Source organism: Danio aesculapii, chromosome 14, assembly GCF_903798145.1.
Source record: "Danio aesculapii chromosome 14, fDanAes4.1, whole genome shotgun sequence".
NCBI classification, from domain to species: Eukaryota; Metazoa; Chordata; class Actinopteri; order Cypriniformes; family Danionidae; genus Danio; species Danio aesculapii.
The window spans coordinates 7,541,244-7,560,449 of record NC_079448.1 but is presented as its reverse complement, the minus strand read 5'-3'; the positions used below and the strand labels follow the sequence as shown (position 1 = coordinate 7,560,449).

Sequence of the window (19,206 nt, the reverse complement as noted above, 5' to 3'; positions counted from 1 at the left end):
AAAAAACACTGTCAGATCCATAGAGTAGGTCTTGAAGTGACAGTAGGTAAATATAACTGTATAAATATACAGAAGTAATGGTCAAGCTTTACACCAATTAGTTGACTTTACCTAAAATAAGTGAGTTGAAGGAATTGGATTTATATCTTCCAATCCATCTCAGCATGGATCAACATTTATCATTTCCTCATCATCCTGTTTCTCATTATTTTCTAGTAAATATGATTATTGAATAATGAATAAAGTTAACACATTGCTATTTATAAGATTGTTCAGTGCATTTGCCTGTCTCTTTATAACTATTTTCAGGAGCCACCAAACTAGGTCAGAGGTCACGGAAACCTTGAGTGGAACTGAGGGCTGAGGACTGGAAGCAACTTTCTATTGTTATTTCTATTTGTATTGTTATTTCTATGACTTAATAGTATCTAAAATGTCTAAAGTGATTTAGCTATTTTTACAGTTAATTCTTTTAAGGGATTTTATCTTTTATTCCAGTGGTTCTCAAACTTTTAAGCCAGCGACCCCCAATGTAAGATCGCCAAGAACTCGCGACCCCCCACTACCAAAGCATATACAAACAATAAAAATAACTTATTTTAAGTTTTATAAACAGATTTATTGCATTTGAAATCAACACTAATCAAAACTAACAAGCAAAAAAATATATATATGCATGTGTGAGGAAAATATGTCTCAATGAAATCTCGTTATCACAAGAAAATAAATTTTTATACCATAATTGAGTGACCATGAATCTATAAATGAATCTGTTAACAATACGTTAACTGTGCTGTGTTCTCACAGATGGTGTCTGATATTGCACAGATGCTTTTGACATATACCTATTTGTATACGTCATTTTACTAGCAATACCGCTCTATTCATGAGCTGCAATATTAGTTTAATCTTGGTCAGTGCAAGCCCTTTTGCGATGGTGTATGTGGTGTTAAATTTTACATATAGCTGACAGCGTCTGGCCATTAAATAAAGAGTTAAACAGAACCTCTCATGCTTAAAATGTGTAGATGTGGCAAACTGTTACCTGAAAGTTCCGTCCCACAGACTTTACAGGAATGCTTTAGTTATTTTCATAACAGACTTGAAGCCAATGGAAGTCTTTTATCCACTCTTGGAAAAGTGTAGATGGTGGATTAACATTCACCACGTGATCAGTAATCAGATGTGCCATTATTTGTAGCTTTAGCTGGTTTCTAAAACTAAATCTGTCAGTGTTGTTTTCATTCTCTCATCAGCACGTTACATTTTCGCGGTTGTAGCTGCTGTCATCTGAAGACAGAAGGCGTTGACTGAATGATTCAGTCTAGCGCAGTGGGCCAATAAGAAGAGAGCGAAGGCGGGACAAGCGTTGCTGGCTTTGTTTACTGCAAGTTAAGTTGACATGACAACAGTTTTAAACTGTTCCTGAGCACTGTGTTTTAAGTGCAAAGATGCATTCTGCCTGAATGTGTCCTAAATACTTTATGAATTCATCAGTAATATATTTTAAGAAATCTGAAAATATTAGCTTTCACTTATAATACTGAAAAATATATATTATAATCACTAAAAATTACACAATTTTTAAATCACTCTCGCGACCCCTTGAAATTATTCTGCGACCCCTAGTTTGAGAACCACTGTTTTATTCAAGATAGACTTTGTGTAGTAAGGATATTATAACTGCCTGAATAGTAAGAAACCAGCCTTGGGTAAGAAACAGATTGTACTTTAAGTGTGTGTGAGTCAGCTCTAAACAGCCTAGATGTCTGACGTTTACGCTTAAGATATTGTTCAGAATTGTACGCTTGCACCCATGTGAAAATTTTCCTAGTCTATCTGTGTTTTAACCAATCAGGTTAGAACACCTATAAGTATGACGCAGTTAATGACGTTATGTGAGAGTATAATTGTTATTGATTTGTGATTGTAAGCAGAGCGGCCTAGGAACTCATTTGCGAGTGTTGAAGCTGGCTTCTGCTGATGAAACTGCAAACTATCTTTTGTAAACTTAATTTATTTGAATCTCTGACTCTGGCTCTTCTTCATCTGACAGACTGGTCATTCTCTGGGAGTTAAAATTGTAAATTACCACTACAAAGTAAACCCATTGCTCAAGTAAACTAACTATAATAGTTCATAATTTTGAAAGTTCAACTCAATAGTTCCAAGCTATAAGCAGGTTACTCACTTTATGTAAAGTCAACTTGTTGCTTTAATGCAACGGGTTTACTCGTTTAACTAAAGTTATTTAACTAATCACTTTTGAAAAAGAAAGGTGCAATTTTAACATACAATTCTCATACAACATACAATTAAGAGCCATGAAACCCCCGTCTCAGCAGGGTGTTTTCACACCTCTAGTTTGAAAAACATCAGGAAAGTGGGTGAGTCCAGCTTTGTTTAGGTGGGAGTGTCGAGTGGAGAAAGAGGGAAGGGTTTGCATGAAAAGGGGAGTTTCATTATGTGCACTACAGCTGATTTTTACACCAGCAACACAAACAGAGATGCATTGGAGATAGACAGTAATTCGGAGAGCAGCATTTACAACAGATCTGAGAGCTGTGTGGAAGCGGAGGATTTTCAGTCCATAATATTGTAGTGATATTAACATACTGTAAACTTAATAACTAAATCATTTTGACTAGGGTATGTCTTTAAAAACTAAAAGAGTACTGCTGACGATACTAACTTTGCCATCTTAATAAACAAACAAAGAACATTGATCAAACACTTATCAAATCCGTAGAGACAGGACAATCAACACCAACTGGAATTGTTTTTTAAAACAAGATGAATGGCAAATCCGAATTTCCCCATTTAATATTAACATCATTTAATTTAATTAATAGGTGCAATTTTAACGTTCAATTCTCACTATAACAAGCCATCACCTTAGACTTTAAGCTCAATAAACTACTAATTTACTTCTTAATAATAGTTAGTAAGGTAGTTAGGCACCGTAGTAGGGTTTAGGTATTGCATGGGATAAAGGATGTAGAATAAGATCATGTGTGCTAATAAATAAGCAATATTTTAATACTAAGCATGTAAAAACGCAATAGTTAATAGTGTGAATTGGTACTTAAACTGAAGTGTAAGCAAAATCCTTTAATATATGTAATAAAACAAATGGTATATGGAAACTAAGAACTAGATAACTGCAGCACACCAGGGGCCTCATGTACAAAGATTTGCGTTGAATTCAGACTAAAACATTGCGTACGCAGTAAAAAATTCAGCTGTATGAAACACTGCGTATGCGGAATCCCACGCATATTCTCTTTGTACATCCGAATTAATGTGAAACTGAGCGCACGTGCAAAACCCCTCCCTGCCTCCTCCCCCTAATAAATATGGTAATGACTCTACTTTGGCAAAATCAAACGAAAAAGCAATGGCAAAAGCAAACAAGAAGAGCGGAAAAAACTGTGTTATTTGCAAGTTTGTCCTCTGGAATTAATTTTTAAAAATAGAGTGGGAGAGTTTAGCTGACACGGTTAACGCAGTGGGTCTGAACATCACACTGTGAGGGAATTAAAAAAAGAAATGGCCCGATGTATAGGTGCATGTTAAGAGGAGAACAGTAGCGTAGCTCGTAAAGTGCATGGCAATACGTTTTGACACGATCGATCATGAACCGGGTTCGAATCCAGCGTCTGATGAACTCCTTTTTTCCCCCAATACATATCAGATTTTGCCTACTATTCATCACGAGGAAGAAAAGTAGGAATCATTAATAAGTGTGTGTATTATGGAAGACTCAGATTCATAGAACTCAACTGGATTGGAAAGGTGTTCAAATCATATGCAATATAAGTTTGTAGAAGTTATACATAAAAAAATCCCGTAAATATAAATTTTAGTACTGCTTCAGTGAACCTGAACAAGTCGCTTTTATAGCAATGTGCGTGCAGTCAATCGCTCCGATTACATTGGGAAAACCGGCGAATGTTTGGCTGGTCAACTGCATGGTATGGAAATTTTATAAAACTGCTAGACATGCAGATGATCCCATCCCATACAGCTGGCATTGCACGGCTCAAAGATACTTTGTAGTGTGCAATTTAACATAATTGCCTCTAGGAGTCGCCATTGGAAATAAAACAAACACACGCACACACACACAAGAAATGCACGTACACCAGACATGAAGTTGGCGTGGACCAACACACATTCTCACGTTAATTTCATCGTTAGTAAATCCAAACGTGAGCGTGAAATCTGGCATACGCAAAGTTTTTGTCCGTACGCAGCGTTGATACATGAGGCCCCAGGACTGGTACTTGAACGGACCTGAAAAAACATCAGAAGTGTTACAATGTGTGTGTATATTTTATATAATTTTAGTTAGACAAGATTTGGTTTTCTCCAGGTGCTCCGGTTTCCCCCACAGTCCAAAGACATGCTGGATAAGTTGAAGGTTCATTCCGCTGTGGCGAACCCATTTTAATGAAGGGACTAAGCCGAAAAGAAAATGAATGAATAAATCTCACCCCTACTTTAGATGCACCTATGCTTTGTTGTTAACAGGAAGTCGAGTGGGGGCATCAGTGCTTTCACGAACGTGCACCCTATACTGACACAGAGGAGAAGAAAATGTTGAATTCAGTCTTTTTTTTTTTTTGGACATAAAGGTATTCTTATAGCTTCATAATATTCCGACTGTCTTGAATTTCATCTAAAATATCTTAATTTGTGTTTCAAAGATGAACAAAGGTCTTGAAATGACAAGAGGATGAGTGATTAATAACATTCGTTGGGTTGGCATTTTTGGGTGAACTATCCCTTTAAGATGAAAAGTGCAATGGAATTATAGACAATAAATATATACAGCAGGGTGACACAGTGGGTAGCACAATCGCCTCACAGCAAGAAGGTCACTGGTTCGAGCCCCGGATGGGCCAGTTGGCATTTCTGTGTGGAGTTTGCATGTTCACTGGTTGCTCTGGTTTCCCCAACAATCCAAAGACATGCGGTATAGCTGAATTGAATAAGCTAAATTGGCCATGTATGAGTGTGTATGGATGTTTTCCAGTGTTGGGTTGCGGCTGGAAGGGCATCCACTGCGTAAAACCTATGCTGGATAAGCTGGCAGTTCATTCCGCTGTGGCGACCCCTGATTAATAAGCCGAAACGAAATGAGAAAATTAGTATAAGTGTATTAATGACTCAAATCCCTGATCAATAAGATCTACAAGATCTTAAGTCTGATCACTCCATGTAGGAGCAACTGTAAGAGTGATGCTGTCTTAGTAAACATAGCTAATTATTGAGTGTTCTAGCTATTGTTGGGAGTCTGCTTTTGTTAACTATCAACTATTGTACTATAAGCCCCTGTGGCACATTGCAGCATGTCCACATTTTTCCTCCAAGTCCCAGAGCTGTGATTAGCATCCTGACAGAGATAAGCAGCCCGCACTGATGCTCCTGCGGGGCGGACACACATCACGCTAAGCCTGAACGACAGCCCCGCAACAGACGGGACCGCCGGTGACCATTTCACTCCCCACACACACACACACACACACACACACACACAGCGCCACTCATTCTCTCACTTATTACTTCTCGCCTTCTTTCTTCTGGCTCTCCATTGCTTCTGCCTTTGTAATCACAAAGGCCAATTGTTCGCCATATAAACTGACAAGGGTGTGTTGGGGGGCGACTGGCAGAGAGAAAAAGTAGACTCCATCACTATAATAAGGAAATACAGGATAAAAATTAAACAACAGAAACAGTTTAAAAAAAATTAAGAAAATATGCAAGTTATAGGAAAAATAGAGATATTATTCATTCGTTTACCTTTGTGTCAGAGGTCGCCACAGCGGAATGAACCGACAACTATTCCAGCATATGTTTTATGTAGCGGATGCCCTTCAGCTGCAACCCACTATTGGGAAACACCCATACACTACGAACAATTAAGCTTACCCAATTCACCTATAGAGCATATCTTTGGACAGTGGGGGGAAACCCGGAGGAAACCCAAGTGAACACGAAGAACAAGCAAACTCCACACAGAAATGTCAACTGTGACGGCCCTCGAACCAGTGACCATCTTGCTGTGAGATGACAGTGCTAACCACTGAGCCACCTTGCCGCCCTAGTGATATTGTTAAAAACATAAACACTGTAAAAAAAAATTATAATGCTGGGTTCCAAATGGTCGATTTGTGTTGGGTCAACATGAAGGAATTAAGTTAGCTAAGTAGTTTTTACAAATTAAAGTGGATTGAACATGATTAAGTTGTCCCCTCAAACAACTCATTTTAAAGCACCATGAAACCCCTCAGACTCAGCAGGGTGTTTTCACACCTCTAGTTTAAAAAACATCAGGAAAGTGGGTGAGTCCAGCTTTGTTTAGGTGGGAGTGGAGAGTAGCGAAAGAGGGAAGGATTTGCATGAAAAGGGGAGTTTCACTATGTGCACTACAGCTGATTTTTACACTGGTAACACAAACAGAGATACAGGAGAGATAGACAGTAATCCGGAGGGCAGCATTTACAACAGATCTCAGAGCTGTGTGGAAGCGGAGGATTTTCAGTCCATAATATTAAAGATATATTAACGTACTGTAAACTTAACTAAATCCTTTTGACTAAGGTATGTCTTTAAAATCTGAAAGAGTACTGCTGACGATACTAACTAACTTTGCCATCTTTGCCAACTGGAACTGTCTCTTTTTTAAAAAGAAGATGAGAGGCAAATCCGGATTTCACCATTTAAAGATTGGAAAAGCTCACGTCTGAAAAATGTTCCTTACAAATAGATGTGTGAACCTACACTGGTCTCACGGTTCAGTTCGTTTACGATGATCATACCATCGATTCGGTTCAATTCGATATCACGGTGCCTTGACGATGCTTTCCATACACAATTTTAGATTTTACTTCACAGGTGCTGTTCACCGATGAGTGACACTGATAAACGGCAGCGGCGCAGTGTTGCCAGATTGGGCAGTTTTGGATAGGCATTTTGGCGGGTTTTGGATAGTTTTTGGCTGGAATTAGTCAGCTACATCTGGCAACACTGCAGCGGTGATCACAGCTGATCCATGATAGAAGCGGTGGAGAAAACTCACGCGTTCATGTCTGTATCCAGAAGTGTAACAGCAGAGAAAAGAGGAAAAGTCACACAGCTGGTCAAATGGGCCACAGTGAGAGAGAGAAATGGAGTTTACTTTCATTCTCTCAATCGCAGTGAAATAGGGGCTTCTGCTTTAAGAGTCAGTGAAAAACTGTCCAGCAAACACACACGCAGTGAAATTGTGCACAGTTTCTGAGTTAAGTAGGTGGAGCGTTGTATATACTCGCGCTCGTCTCCCTCGCCATAGTAAGCTACGGCGACACAGCGCATGTGATATAAATGACTTCAGTGCATAATAATCAGTGCATAATAAGATTATTACTGAACTGATACCGAATTGTCCGCGTCTGCATCGCGGTGCACCGAAGAAATAATAAATTGACACCCCTACTTCCAATCATATTTTTGTCGCATGTAAGCAGACCACTGTCATCCACACATGTGGGTCCACATACTAGCAGTGCTCTCATCGCGGGGAAATGGAAACAAAACCTTCGTTGTGGCACATTTATAAACGCAACACTGACGACCCATGTCTCCGAACAATTCTTCTTCTTTTTGTTTAAATTAAGGTTGGCAACACAATGTGGCGTCTCTCTAAACACAGTAACAGTAAAAGAAGTCTTCGAAGCTATATAATGCATATTAATAAAAAAAAAAAATATATATATATATATATATATATATATATATATATATATATATATATAAGATTATGATGATATGTATAGTCTTGTGAGGGTTCATTATCGTTAAAGTTCGTTTCCTTTGTCTTTCTCTGGACGAGTGCTGCTCACTGCTGCCAGATATAGCTGACATTTTCCAGCCAAAAGCTGTCCAAAACCTGCTGTAAGAGGCTAAATTATCATATGCATTTGTTTATATGACAAAACATGTCTTTTTGACTCAAGAAGTCCATACTGACTCCAAAGGCAGATACTGATAAGATCAGGGCCTGGTATGTGGACTTTGGGGGGTTTACGATGTGGTCACATGTTGATTGGTCAGTTTGAATGTTACTTTAACAGTTACTTTAACTGTCATAATTTTAACCATACAGCAAGGAACACCAGCAGTCACAGAACCACAACATAATCGGATCACATCAAAACACTGCCCCCTCTCTCCCACACACTGCACTAATGTGTAGATTACACTACCTATTAGCGTATGTTTTACTTCCAAAATGGGGTATAAATTCATCCCATTTGGCCTTTTAACTTCTTTTGAACATAATTAGGTGCTGCTTGTCAATAAGACAATGATTCTATGGTTGTTCTTGTTGTCAATTGTGAAAAAAAAAGATTGATAAAACTGCTGTGAGTTTAACTGCAGGTGCTGCGTGAGATTTGATACAACTTTACTTCATCTGGTCTTGTGGGACCACATGGTTTGCGCTATGCACTAGTAACTACTAACTGAATAAAGAAGGAGCAAACAGTTATGTTTTGTTAAATAAGTTGCATATAAAACTTACGTTTCAAATCGCCCAAATTTTGTCAACTCGCCAATGCCATTTTTTACCCACACAATCAAATTTAAAACCGCCCAATCTGGCAACACTGGTGCTGCTTAAGCCTTTATGTGGAGCTGTTTTCGGTGTGTATTATGCAAATTACTGACCCTTCTCATTTAGAACAGTGTTTCCCAACCCTGTTCCTGAAGGCACACCAATAGTACATCTTTTGGATGTCTCCCTTATCTGAACCATTCATTTCAGGTTTTCAAGTCTCTTCTAATGTTCTGATGATTTGATTCAGGTGTATTTGAATAGGGAGAGATTGAAAATGTGTACTGTTGGTGTGCCTTCAGGAACAGGGAAACACTGACTTAGAAGACCTCAAATTCAGAACAAGCTCATGTGTGTACAAGCTTGTTGTTAATTAGGTGTAAAGTTTTCATACACACACAAATGACATTTGCTGTTTGTTCTAACTACTTATTTAAAATGAGCTGAATCAACTCAATTCTTGTTTTTTTTTTCGCGACAACTTAATTGTAGTTAAAATCTACATAAGTTAACTAAATTCCTTAATGTTGTCCCAACACATATAAGTGTGTTGGGACAAATCAGTGGGACAAATCATTGACAGAATCATTGACAAAATGTCAAGACAACTAATTTTTTTTTTTTATGTTGATTTAAAAATTTTAATACGTTAATCAGGTTAAACAAGTTTTTATATACGTTTTTAATATTAATAGGTTTATACAAAGTTTAACTTAATATTTTAGTCAGTTTGACTGATGCAAGTTGAGACGGCTAGAAAAGTTCATTTGATTCAACTAAAAAAATTAAGTCAGCAATATATATATTATAAATATATAAAGTTATATATTTATATTGGTATAAATATATATATATATATATATATATATATATATATATTTTTTTTTTTTTTTTTTTTTTTTACAAAATTTCTACAAATAAAAACACAAAAAAACACATGAACTTGTGAGTTTATCATGTCTGAGAGATGTCTGCAAATTCACTACACATCTATACTGATATACTGTATTCAAACAACAATAAATTTAATTAAATTGACATGTATATGTGGAGCGTAGTTCAAATATAAAAACCCCTTTATTAACCATAGGCTGTTAAACAAACAGAAACTGCTGAACATGATTGCGTAATATGCAAATTGACATATGGCGCAATCTAGTGACATTTGGAGCAGAGCTTAGTGCCTTTTCATTGAAAATACACATGAGAGTACAATTAGTTATCAATTATCTTTTATATATCTTTTTTCCACAATTTTTGAAGCGTTTTTACCTATGAATGCTGATTTTAAAGCAGTCTGAGAAGATGGATTTAAACAGGGTTTGCATAAAACTGGCAACACATTATTAGCGTTTGACAGCATCAAGCCAGACCTGGTGCTTTTGCTTTTGTTTGAGGGTGCTTACACACTTCAGTGCATCTGTAGAACCAGACCTGGCTGTAGGACACTGACTGGTAGTTCATATAATTTCCTTTACATGATATGAACTACCGGTCAGTGTTCTACAGCCAGGTCTGGTTTTACAGATGCACTCAAGTGCGTAAGCACCCTCAAACAAAAGCAAAAGCACCCTCAGTTGAGGTTGTAATAGTAGGATATTGGTAAAACAGATTTGGCAAATGCACCAGTGCGTATTGTTTGCATCCTACAGAGCGTCAAAGGTTTCTCTTTGTGATGTGCTTTTGCAGTGTAGAGCAGAGCAGCCAAACACAAGCGGTTTACGGTAGCCAGAAAACACTCACCGAGAATTTTTGTACAGAACTGAGTTTTGCATACTTGCAAATCCCTTCTATTTGACAAACAAAGTGTGAATGCGATGTAATTATGTAATTAACTGAGCTTCGTTGATTATAACATGAATTAAGATGAGTGACAGTTTTGTGTGTGTGTGTGTGTGACTACTGCATAACAGGATATAATCCATTCAGAGTTAAATGAATTCACTGATGGATTCACACTCACAATTGCAGTGACTAACACAGCGATAACCATTAATCCAATTGTTGAATACAAGTTGGATGGGTCCAAGCTGGTGTTAATACATGGAGGCGGGGGCTAATGAGCATATTCATGAAGACAAATGATGCAAGACCAGAACAAATATCTTTTAAATACGAACACAAAACATTGGCATCATGGTGGCTCAGTGGTTAGCACTGTCACTTTACAGCAAGAAGGTCACTGGTTCGAGTCCGGGCTGGGCCAACTGGCATTTCTGTGTGGAGTTTGCATGTTCTCCCTGTGTTGGCGTGAGTTTCCTTTGGGTGCTCCGGTTTCCCCCACAGTCCAAAGACATGAGCTATAGGGAAATTGAATAAACTAAATTGGCCGTAGTGCAGGAGTGTGTGTGAATGCGAGAGTGTATGGGTGTTTCCCAGTACTGGGTTGAATCTACAATATCATATTTTAAACTTTAGTCGATTTAAACTTTAGTTGTAATGTAGCTGTGTGAACATGAACATCTGTGAATGTTATATATATGCTCAAAGTTCAATGCAAAAGGAGACATTGGCTTTTACAGAGTTAGCTTAACAAAGCTTACAGGAGGGCTATTCAATTATAGTGGAACCCGGCCCCCGAGGCAATTTGTTCCAGCCCTCTAAATAGTGTGACCAATACGTCAAAAATTAATTTAGTTCAGTCGAAAAACGGCCGCTACAATTTTTAAGTGGCGCGCACGAGCTGCAGTTGAAGGCTACACAGAGAGTGAGTCAAGTGACATTAAGCGAGCTGAAAACGTTTGGATATGTTTGTGCAAAAAGGCCTTTTGTACAATGCACTGATATCGGTAATAGGGATGCAATGATTAGCCGATTTCACTATTAACCGCGCTTAAATTCATTACGGTTAATTAATCATGAATGCTTCTCAACGCTGTGTTTCTGCTGCATGGAACAAAACTGCTGCAACTAAACTAAGTTATGCCAACTGTGTGCTAGTTTAAAGTTCCGAGCTTATACTGAGCCTAATACGCACGTACATTGGATTAACTATAGCAGTGGGCCGTTCACATATCGCGTCTTTTCTGCACACAAGTTAATTTTTCCAATGGAGACGTGCGCATATTAGGAGCGGTGTGCGCACTGCTCGTAAGCAGACCGATGCACTCGCGCTCTCCAGGCGCACACAGTAGAAATGATCTCACGATGTAATGGTAAGAGTTGTGCGTGGCTTTCAGTGCAATGTAAACAAAAGGTACGTTAGAAGAATTATTACAAATGATTAAAATGATTATGTATGTATGTATGAACGCAGATAATAACAACAGTTCATTTAAATTCTTTTCTAATATTTAGCTTAAATGAACATTAGACAAATACAAATTTTTATTTATGCTTATTTTTTTTATTTATTCATTGTTCTGTCATTTATTTTCATTGTAAAATTATCACTCATGTTTAAATCAAAAACTTTTTCCATTTATTTTTAAGTCCAAAGAGAAAAATGGACTATTGTTTGTGTTTTATTAATATTTTGTGCTGTATTCAGCAGCAATAAACAACACTTTAAAATAGAAGCAGTTTTCTTGTGATTTTCTAAACTAGTAGTGTTTTGAATTTAATTAATGCATAATAATCGTGAAACCATGATTATTCTGCAGTCTATAATCATACAACCAACATCTATAATCGTTGCATGCCTCATTGTTATGCAGTTCAAAACATAACATGGAGCCTACTTGAGCAATACACTGATTTTGATGTGCTTCGAAATACAACATTTGAATATGTTTGTAAAAATAGCCACATTGTACAATGCAGTGATGTTATGTAGTTGCAATATACAACATAATAACATTTTAATGTAGAAAAAGCCAACGTGGGTGTCTTAAGGAGCAAAAATACAGCATGTGGACTCTTATATTGCTGTTGTGTCATCACCTATATTGCAAGTCATATCTCTCCGGCCTTTCATTTGCTTTTCATGAACTGGCCCATATGACAAACCAATTGAATAGCCCTGGCCTACAGCGAACGAATTTGGAGACTACAAAAAATACATCCGGGCTAGTGAGATCACAAGCAATTCAGGTTATGCGCATTCACAACGGGCGTGGCCAGGGCCACTCTATTGTTATAGGAGAGAATGCTAAAATGCCATCCAAAAGTGATTTCCACAGAGCTTCTTCTGTTTCTGTATTTTGGCTTTCAAAGGACACGACACAAAGAGGGAAGTGCTTACAGTTTAATTTTAATTATGTTCCAGAGAATTATAAAAAAATTATATAGCTAGCATTTGACAAAGGACGGCTTCCAGAATCTCTCCCAGTTCAGTGCTGGATTCAGCTAAAACTCCTCCAACCAACGAAGCTGTGGATTGTGAGCCACAACCTGTAAGTATTTTTATTTGTTAAAATTGATCTTTTACATGCACAGTTTCAAGCATTAACGGTATGTTGCAGCGAGGACGTAAACAAAGATGTAAAAAATGCTAAATGCTGTTTGTCATCGCTAACAATTGCATATTTATCAGTCAAACTGCTGTAAACGCACACAATCTTCAGCAGCGCTGCAATGTCTCTCTATGCAGCTGCTTTCCGTGCGTTCTACTTCTCAAATAACAAATTCGCAAAAGATATGAGAACGATTTATATTACTTACACATGCTTATTCTGAATATATGTGAAGGACACTTGTCAGATGTTTTTTTAGAGAGCAGGTTCAGCTGTGTGCTCTTCATTTTCTGTCTGATTCAGCTACTATTTACACAAAGCAAAAGCTCGCGCTTGTAGGGGCGTGACGTGGTGCCAATTCGCGAATCACAGCACATTATGTTGGCTGACCAATCAGAGCCTCTTGAGGGCAGGCCTTTCAGAGGAACTAGGAAATATGACAGTCGTTTTCATGTTAGCCGAGTAGCTGTATATAATATATAAGCTGTGTATTTCCATATATAAGATATATGAAAAAAATAACGTGATTTTTTACAAGCGAAGCATGAGCACACATTGCTTTGCATCGTATAAACGCAACCAAGCCTTAAAAATACACTCTGAACCACCCCTTTAACACTTCAATAATTATAAACATCGCCTTAAAATAGCTATAATTAACATCTGTCAGCTTCACAGAGTATCACAAGTACCTTTAAAAACTTAACAGGATGCATGGTGAGAGACAAATATAGACACACACAGTCATTCATTCCCACTCCTTCACACACACACACACGGAGCCTCATTATCTGCGACATGCAGAGGTAGGATTAGCTCTTGAAGTTCCATTACCTTGCTTAAGTCTACCAAAGTGAGATTTTTCTTTCTCCAAGACAGTCTTTCTTTTTCTTATCAGCATGTTTTCACACTTCTCTACCTGTCCATGCGGCTATGCCTTATCTCAGTGTAAACGTGCACGTGCACAATGCTCACTAAAACATACTTAAACATCCTCTGAAGTGCCTTGAAACACACAGCGTTATTCATAGTTGACTATTTCAAATCAAACATGAAAAAACAGGATGGGACATACAGTATTAAGTAGCTCTTCCCCTTTTTTAAAATAGCCAATTGTGTTTTGTTTTATCACAGCTCGGCCAGAGCTATTGAGCTCGGAAGTGTCACATTAGACAGTTTATAACAGACACAGATTAATAGTTTAGTGCTGAAGCGGTCTCATCCTAATCTCCTTCATAGTGCCCTATAGCATTCTGCGTATAAATCAAATGGGGCAGATACGTTTTGTGGTCTGCATATGATCCTCTTTATGCTATCGTGTCTCTAGACTGAGCCGTCTGTGCGTGTGTGGCTATAAAACAAATACCAGATTTCATTAATTTCAATGAAAACTCATTCATTCCTTCATTTTCCTTTGGCTTATTCTCTTTTTCAGTGGTCGCCACAGCGGAATGAACTGGCAACTATTCCAGCATATGTTTTACACAGTGGATGCCCAGTACTGGGAAACACTCATACGCTACGGATGATTTGATTTCTTCAATTCACCTATAGCGCATGTGTTTGGACTGTGGGGGAAACCGGAGCACCCAGAGGAAACCCACGCAAACATGGGGAGAACATTCAAACTCCATACAGAAATGCCAACTGACCCAGTGACCTTCTTGCTGTGAGTGCTAACCACTGAGCCATCGTGCCACCCTTCCAATGAAAATAAATGTATTTATTTACGCTGTCTGAATTGATTTCCCCTATAACACTTTTCACCCTATAGGTTGTTTTCAGATGACGTCATTGATGACGCACAAGACTCCTGGAGTGAGTGATTCTCTACATAGGAATCGCTATCAGAACATCAAAATATTTCTGTTTTATGTTGTTTATAATTGTTTAAATCAGCCAAAATAAGAAATGCAGAACAGGTTTTATAGACTTCCAAAAGCTTTTGCTCATAAAGGCTGGAAAGTTCAAGAAACTTGCTAAAAAACAGAAGAAAAGGCAGCAGGTGAGATGGGGGTGATATCGCAAACTGAAGAGCTGGTCCCATCTGTGCACGTGATTGAATACATCCATGTGTAAAAACTTTTCTTGAACGCGATAATTCTTTTGACAGCACCAATAAAGATTTTCAAACAGAATATTTTTTTAACATATTTCTAAACATAATAGTTTTAATAACTCATCTCTAATAACTGATTTCTTTTATCTTTGCCATGATGACAGTACATAATATCTGACTAGATATTTTTTCAAGACACTTCTATACAGCTTAAAGTGACATTTAAAGGCTGTTAATAAGGTTAATAAAGTAGGTTAATAAGGTTAACTAGGAAGGTTAGGGTAGGAGGAGGTTGGATCAGTCGATTAGGAAGTCAGTCATTCAGTAAGTCGGTCCATAGACAGCGCCCTTTGATGAAATTACTCCAGAACAGAACAGCGAATGGCACTCGCAAGAGAAATTTGAGATCTCAAAAAGCATACATAGCGGCCTCTGGCAGATTCACCAAAACAAAAACTGCTTCTGTGATATATTTGGTGCTCTCCAGAATATATATATACAGGTACGTAATCAGAATGAGCCTGGGTTGGATCTTTCTGTGATGGTGTGTAGTAAAATCATAAAAATTGTGGAATTAAAGCATATAAATCTTCTAAACATACATTTTCTCATTATTTGGAACACACTGGCTTATGTTAAGGCTGAAATGGTCATATTAAAAGCCAAAAAACTTCATATTTAAACAGTTTCAAGGTTGTGTACAAATTCAATGAAAGATAGTTTAAAAACACTATTAACCTGCTTCCAATCAATCACAAATCAATCAGACCACCTTGGGGTTTGGCCTGACTACAATCACCACAGCTCATTCAGAGACCACACGCTGCACTGTATTCTGCTTGATCCCCTGTAAAAGTGAACTCCGAGTCACCGCAACCTAGAGTCTGCAGCGGATTAGCACTTGTCTGTACAACTTAGGAACGAGGCGGCCAATAAGAATGAACTAATCAGCAATTGTTTAATCCAACTCTAATTTACATTGGCTAATGAGGAAGCTTTGATCTGCGCAGCTCCTTTATGATTGGACACAAGTGGTGCGTGGGATTGCCTGGTGTGTACTATCCACTCTATTCAGAACATCAGGCCCGAGGCACTCGCTGTCCCAGTTTTGACACACATTTACATGTACTGCTATGAATTACAGCATCAAAGTCACTACATATTGAAGAGGAACGAGCGAGAGAAAGAGCATGTGTGGGTAGTTAGGTGTTTGAAAGAGAGAGTGAAAAAAAGTGTGATAGGGAGACTGCTAAAGAACGACAGAGCGTTGCAAATGAACAGCGAAAGAGAAGGATCAAAAAAAAGATCGAAGTTTTCCAAGCTGGGGTCATTTAGTGTTCTTTTTTTGGTTTTCCTAGTCCCTTAAAACTTAAAAAAGCTCATTAGCTGTTATCAAGTAATATGTGCAAAAATGTCAGCTTTTCACAGAGCCTTTGACAGTGAATTTTAAAATAACCGAAAAAAATATATATAATAAATGTTTTCTTTATATTGGAAATTAATCCACGCCATGCTTAAGACTGCAAGTGTGAAATTATTTAACGGCAATCACTCCTTTATGAGAACCATGCAATGCATTCCTTCATGAAATAATAAAAATAAATTGATACATTAATAATAAATAAACTGTACACATATTCGTGTAATGTCAAATTTATATTCAAATATTCTTTCATTTTATTTGCACGCAGTGACTAGAAACCAAAATGTACCCAGGTTAGACCTGTACCACACAAGCTACAATTGTTTAAACAAATGCATAAAATAAAGTGCATGTTTTCTTTGTTTTAAGGTAGGAAAGACTGGGGACTGGGTTTTGAAACATGCCCCTGTATCCCTTGGGTACAAGGTTGGTAATACTCAAATACACGAAAAGGAAATTAGGAGTGGAGTGCGCTAGCAGGTTTGCGAGAGCTGCTCTGTCACTTACTGAAGAAGATGTACTCTGTGTAGCTGCTCCAGATCTTGTCATCTCTGTACTGGTTAACGAATGCAGCCGTTCCTGTAGAGTTGCAGGCCACCATCTGAAACCCAGCCTCGCTCAACCTGTCGAATGCTTGCTCCAGGTAGGTGAACTTCAGGTAGAAGCGGGAGGTGTATTTCTCCGGTGGGCGATCCGGATCCCGACTTTCATTTAGAGTGTCCCCAAACACTTCCTTTGCCAGGGCGATGCGCCCACAGACCATGATCCGTGCTACGCGTCGAAACTTTGCATCTGCTTGATTATCCCTTACCATTGTGTAGGATCCCCGATAACCAATGGTAATGAACCCTGACCTCTTGTCCAACGTGGAAGAAGTAGTTGCGTAATTGGTGGCATGGTGTCCAGTTCGAGTCACCAACTCACTACTCTGTGAACTTTCCTCAATATCACTCTGGCAGCCTTCATCGTTGAGAGAGCCTTGCTTGGCTACACGTGGGCCCAGAAGTCTCAGCAGTTCCCCCAATTGGAAATGCTCTGCTTCGCGCTGAAGGCGCTCCCGCTCTGGAAAGTGTTCGGGCAGCACAAGCTGGCGATCTCGTAGGAAGTCCAGCACATATCGGAACAAGAATCCATCCCTATCGATGAAGAATCGTCCTCGGCTGTCACGTGGCAGCTCATGCGGGGTGCACCGCGTGAACATGGTGTGGAGGGTGGTGTCAGGTACGCTGACCAAGGTGGAGCGCTTGGTGACGTACACCTGGCCACCAACGTTGAGTTCCACAACCTCCGGGTACGGACTCGACACCTCGCTGATAGGAAGTATTGTTTCCTTCATGGCCATGATCCAAGCACACCGACAAGGTAAACACAAGAAGAATGAAGAGAGGTGACTCTGGAAAGATTTCAAAAAGAACCGGTGAATGAATCCATAGAGGTCCAAGAGTGACGGATGTCAGTCAAGACTTCATTGCAACAGCTTCTAAAGTTTGAGAGAGGACTACATCGCTGCTGGTGAATGAAGAAGGGATAGAGAGAAGAAAAAGATTAAGAAAAAAGGAAAAGGAGAAAAGAAGGGGATGGAGTGCTATCAAGTTTCCTCAGCTGCTGTCCCTCTGTTGATGAAGAGAGCAGTGGAGTACGAGATGGAGACACAGGGAGAGAGAGAGAGAGAGAAGGGAGAGAGAGAGAGGGGAGAGGGTGGGAAGGAGGAGGAACGCCAAACAGAGACCCACATCATTTGTCCAAGGTCTAAGGGAAGCCACAGTGACATCATCTACAGAATGAGAGAGGGAGTGGAGGTGTAGCCGCACAGTCCTGCCTTTTAAAGAGACAGCGGTGCAATCATTTACACACATCAAGCAAGCAGCTGAAAATTAATTGCCAACAATGTATAGGCAGAAAAGGTTAGCAAAAAAACACATTGTTGGTCTGTACCCTCAGTCATGTGCATTTGTGTGCTGTTTTGTACAATAATGGTGTCTCTAAATGACTATAGTGTAATTGAGTTGGACTCCAATGTCTGCACGTTGAGGCACTGTTAATAATGAACAGGCACACAATGTGATTGTCTCCTGGGAATAAACACAGATTAGCTGTAATTCTCACATTTTCTCTGCCAAACCATTAAAATGGTGGGAGAAAGTGACTGTGTGTGAGAAAAAAAGAGAGTGTGTGCAATACTAATCACCAAGAAGACTACATTGCCACCTAGGGGACATATGGAGGAATAATCATCCATGTTTGTCAATGAAGGTGAAAAGCTAAGTAAAATTAAATTCGGTTAAAATTAAATTGACTAGGCTTTCTGAGGGAACAAAGGATTGCAATCTGATTTTTTTAATGATTCAGATCATGAGATGTTTATTAATCATTTTTAAAATAGATGTATTGAAGTCTTGATGATGTAAAGCATTTACAGGCTGTTACTCAATCAGATTGTTCCTCATTGCATTTGGTTGTCACTTATTCATATTTGTACCTCAGATCAACCAAAAATAACCCAACTACCACATAATAAAAACTCATTCTTACACTACTACATCATGACATGATACAGATTTTGTTTCAGGATATCTTGCGCCAAATGGATTTAGATCTTCATGCCAACATGTGCCTAGTGTGATTGGAAGAAGATCCGATTGCACTTACCCACGCAAAATGCAAATCTCCATTTACATTTTAAATGAGCGTTTCTGTTAACTGCCACATTTACACAACTGGAACAAACACT

General features: G+C 38.6%; 1 protein-coding gene across 1 annotated transcript in view; it reads right to left on the bottom strand.

Annotated features, from left to right (window-relative positions):
- The window catches only part of kctd8 (potassium channel tetramerization domain containing 8), a 65,434-nt gene extending 47,322 nt beyond the window's left edge, over positions 1–18,112 (bottom strand). Inside the window, exon 1 of the mRNA XM_056472681.1 lies at positions 16,983–18,112. Coding sequence (XP_056328656.1) covers positions 16,983–17,817 — 835 coding nt within the window. The 5' untranslated portion in view covers positions 17,818–18,112. The remainder of the gene's footprint in view (positions 1–16,982) is intronic.
- Positions 18,113–19,206: the final 1,094 nt, after the last annotated feature.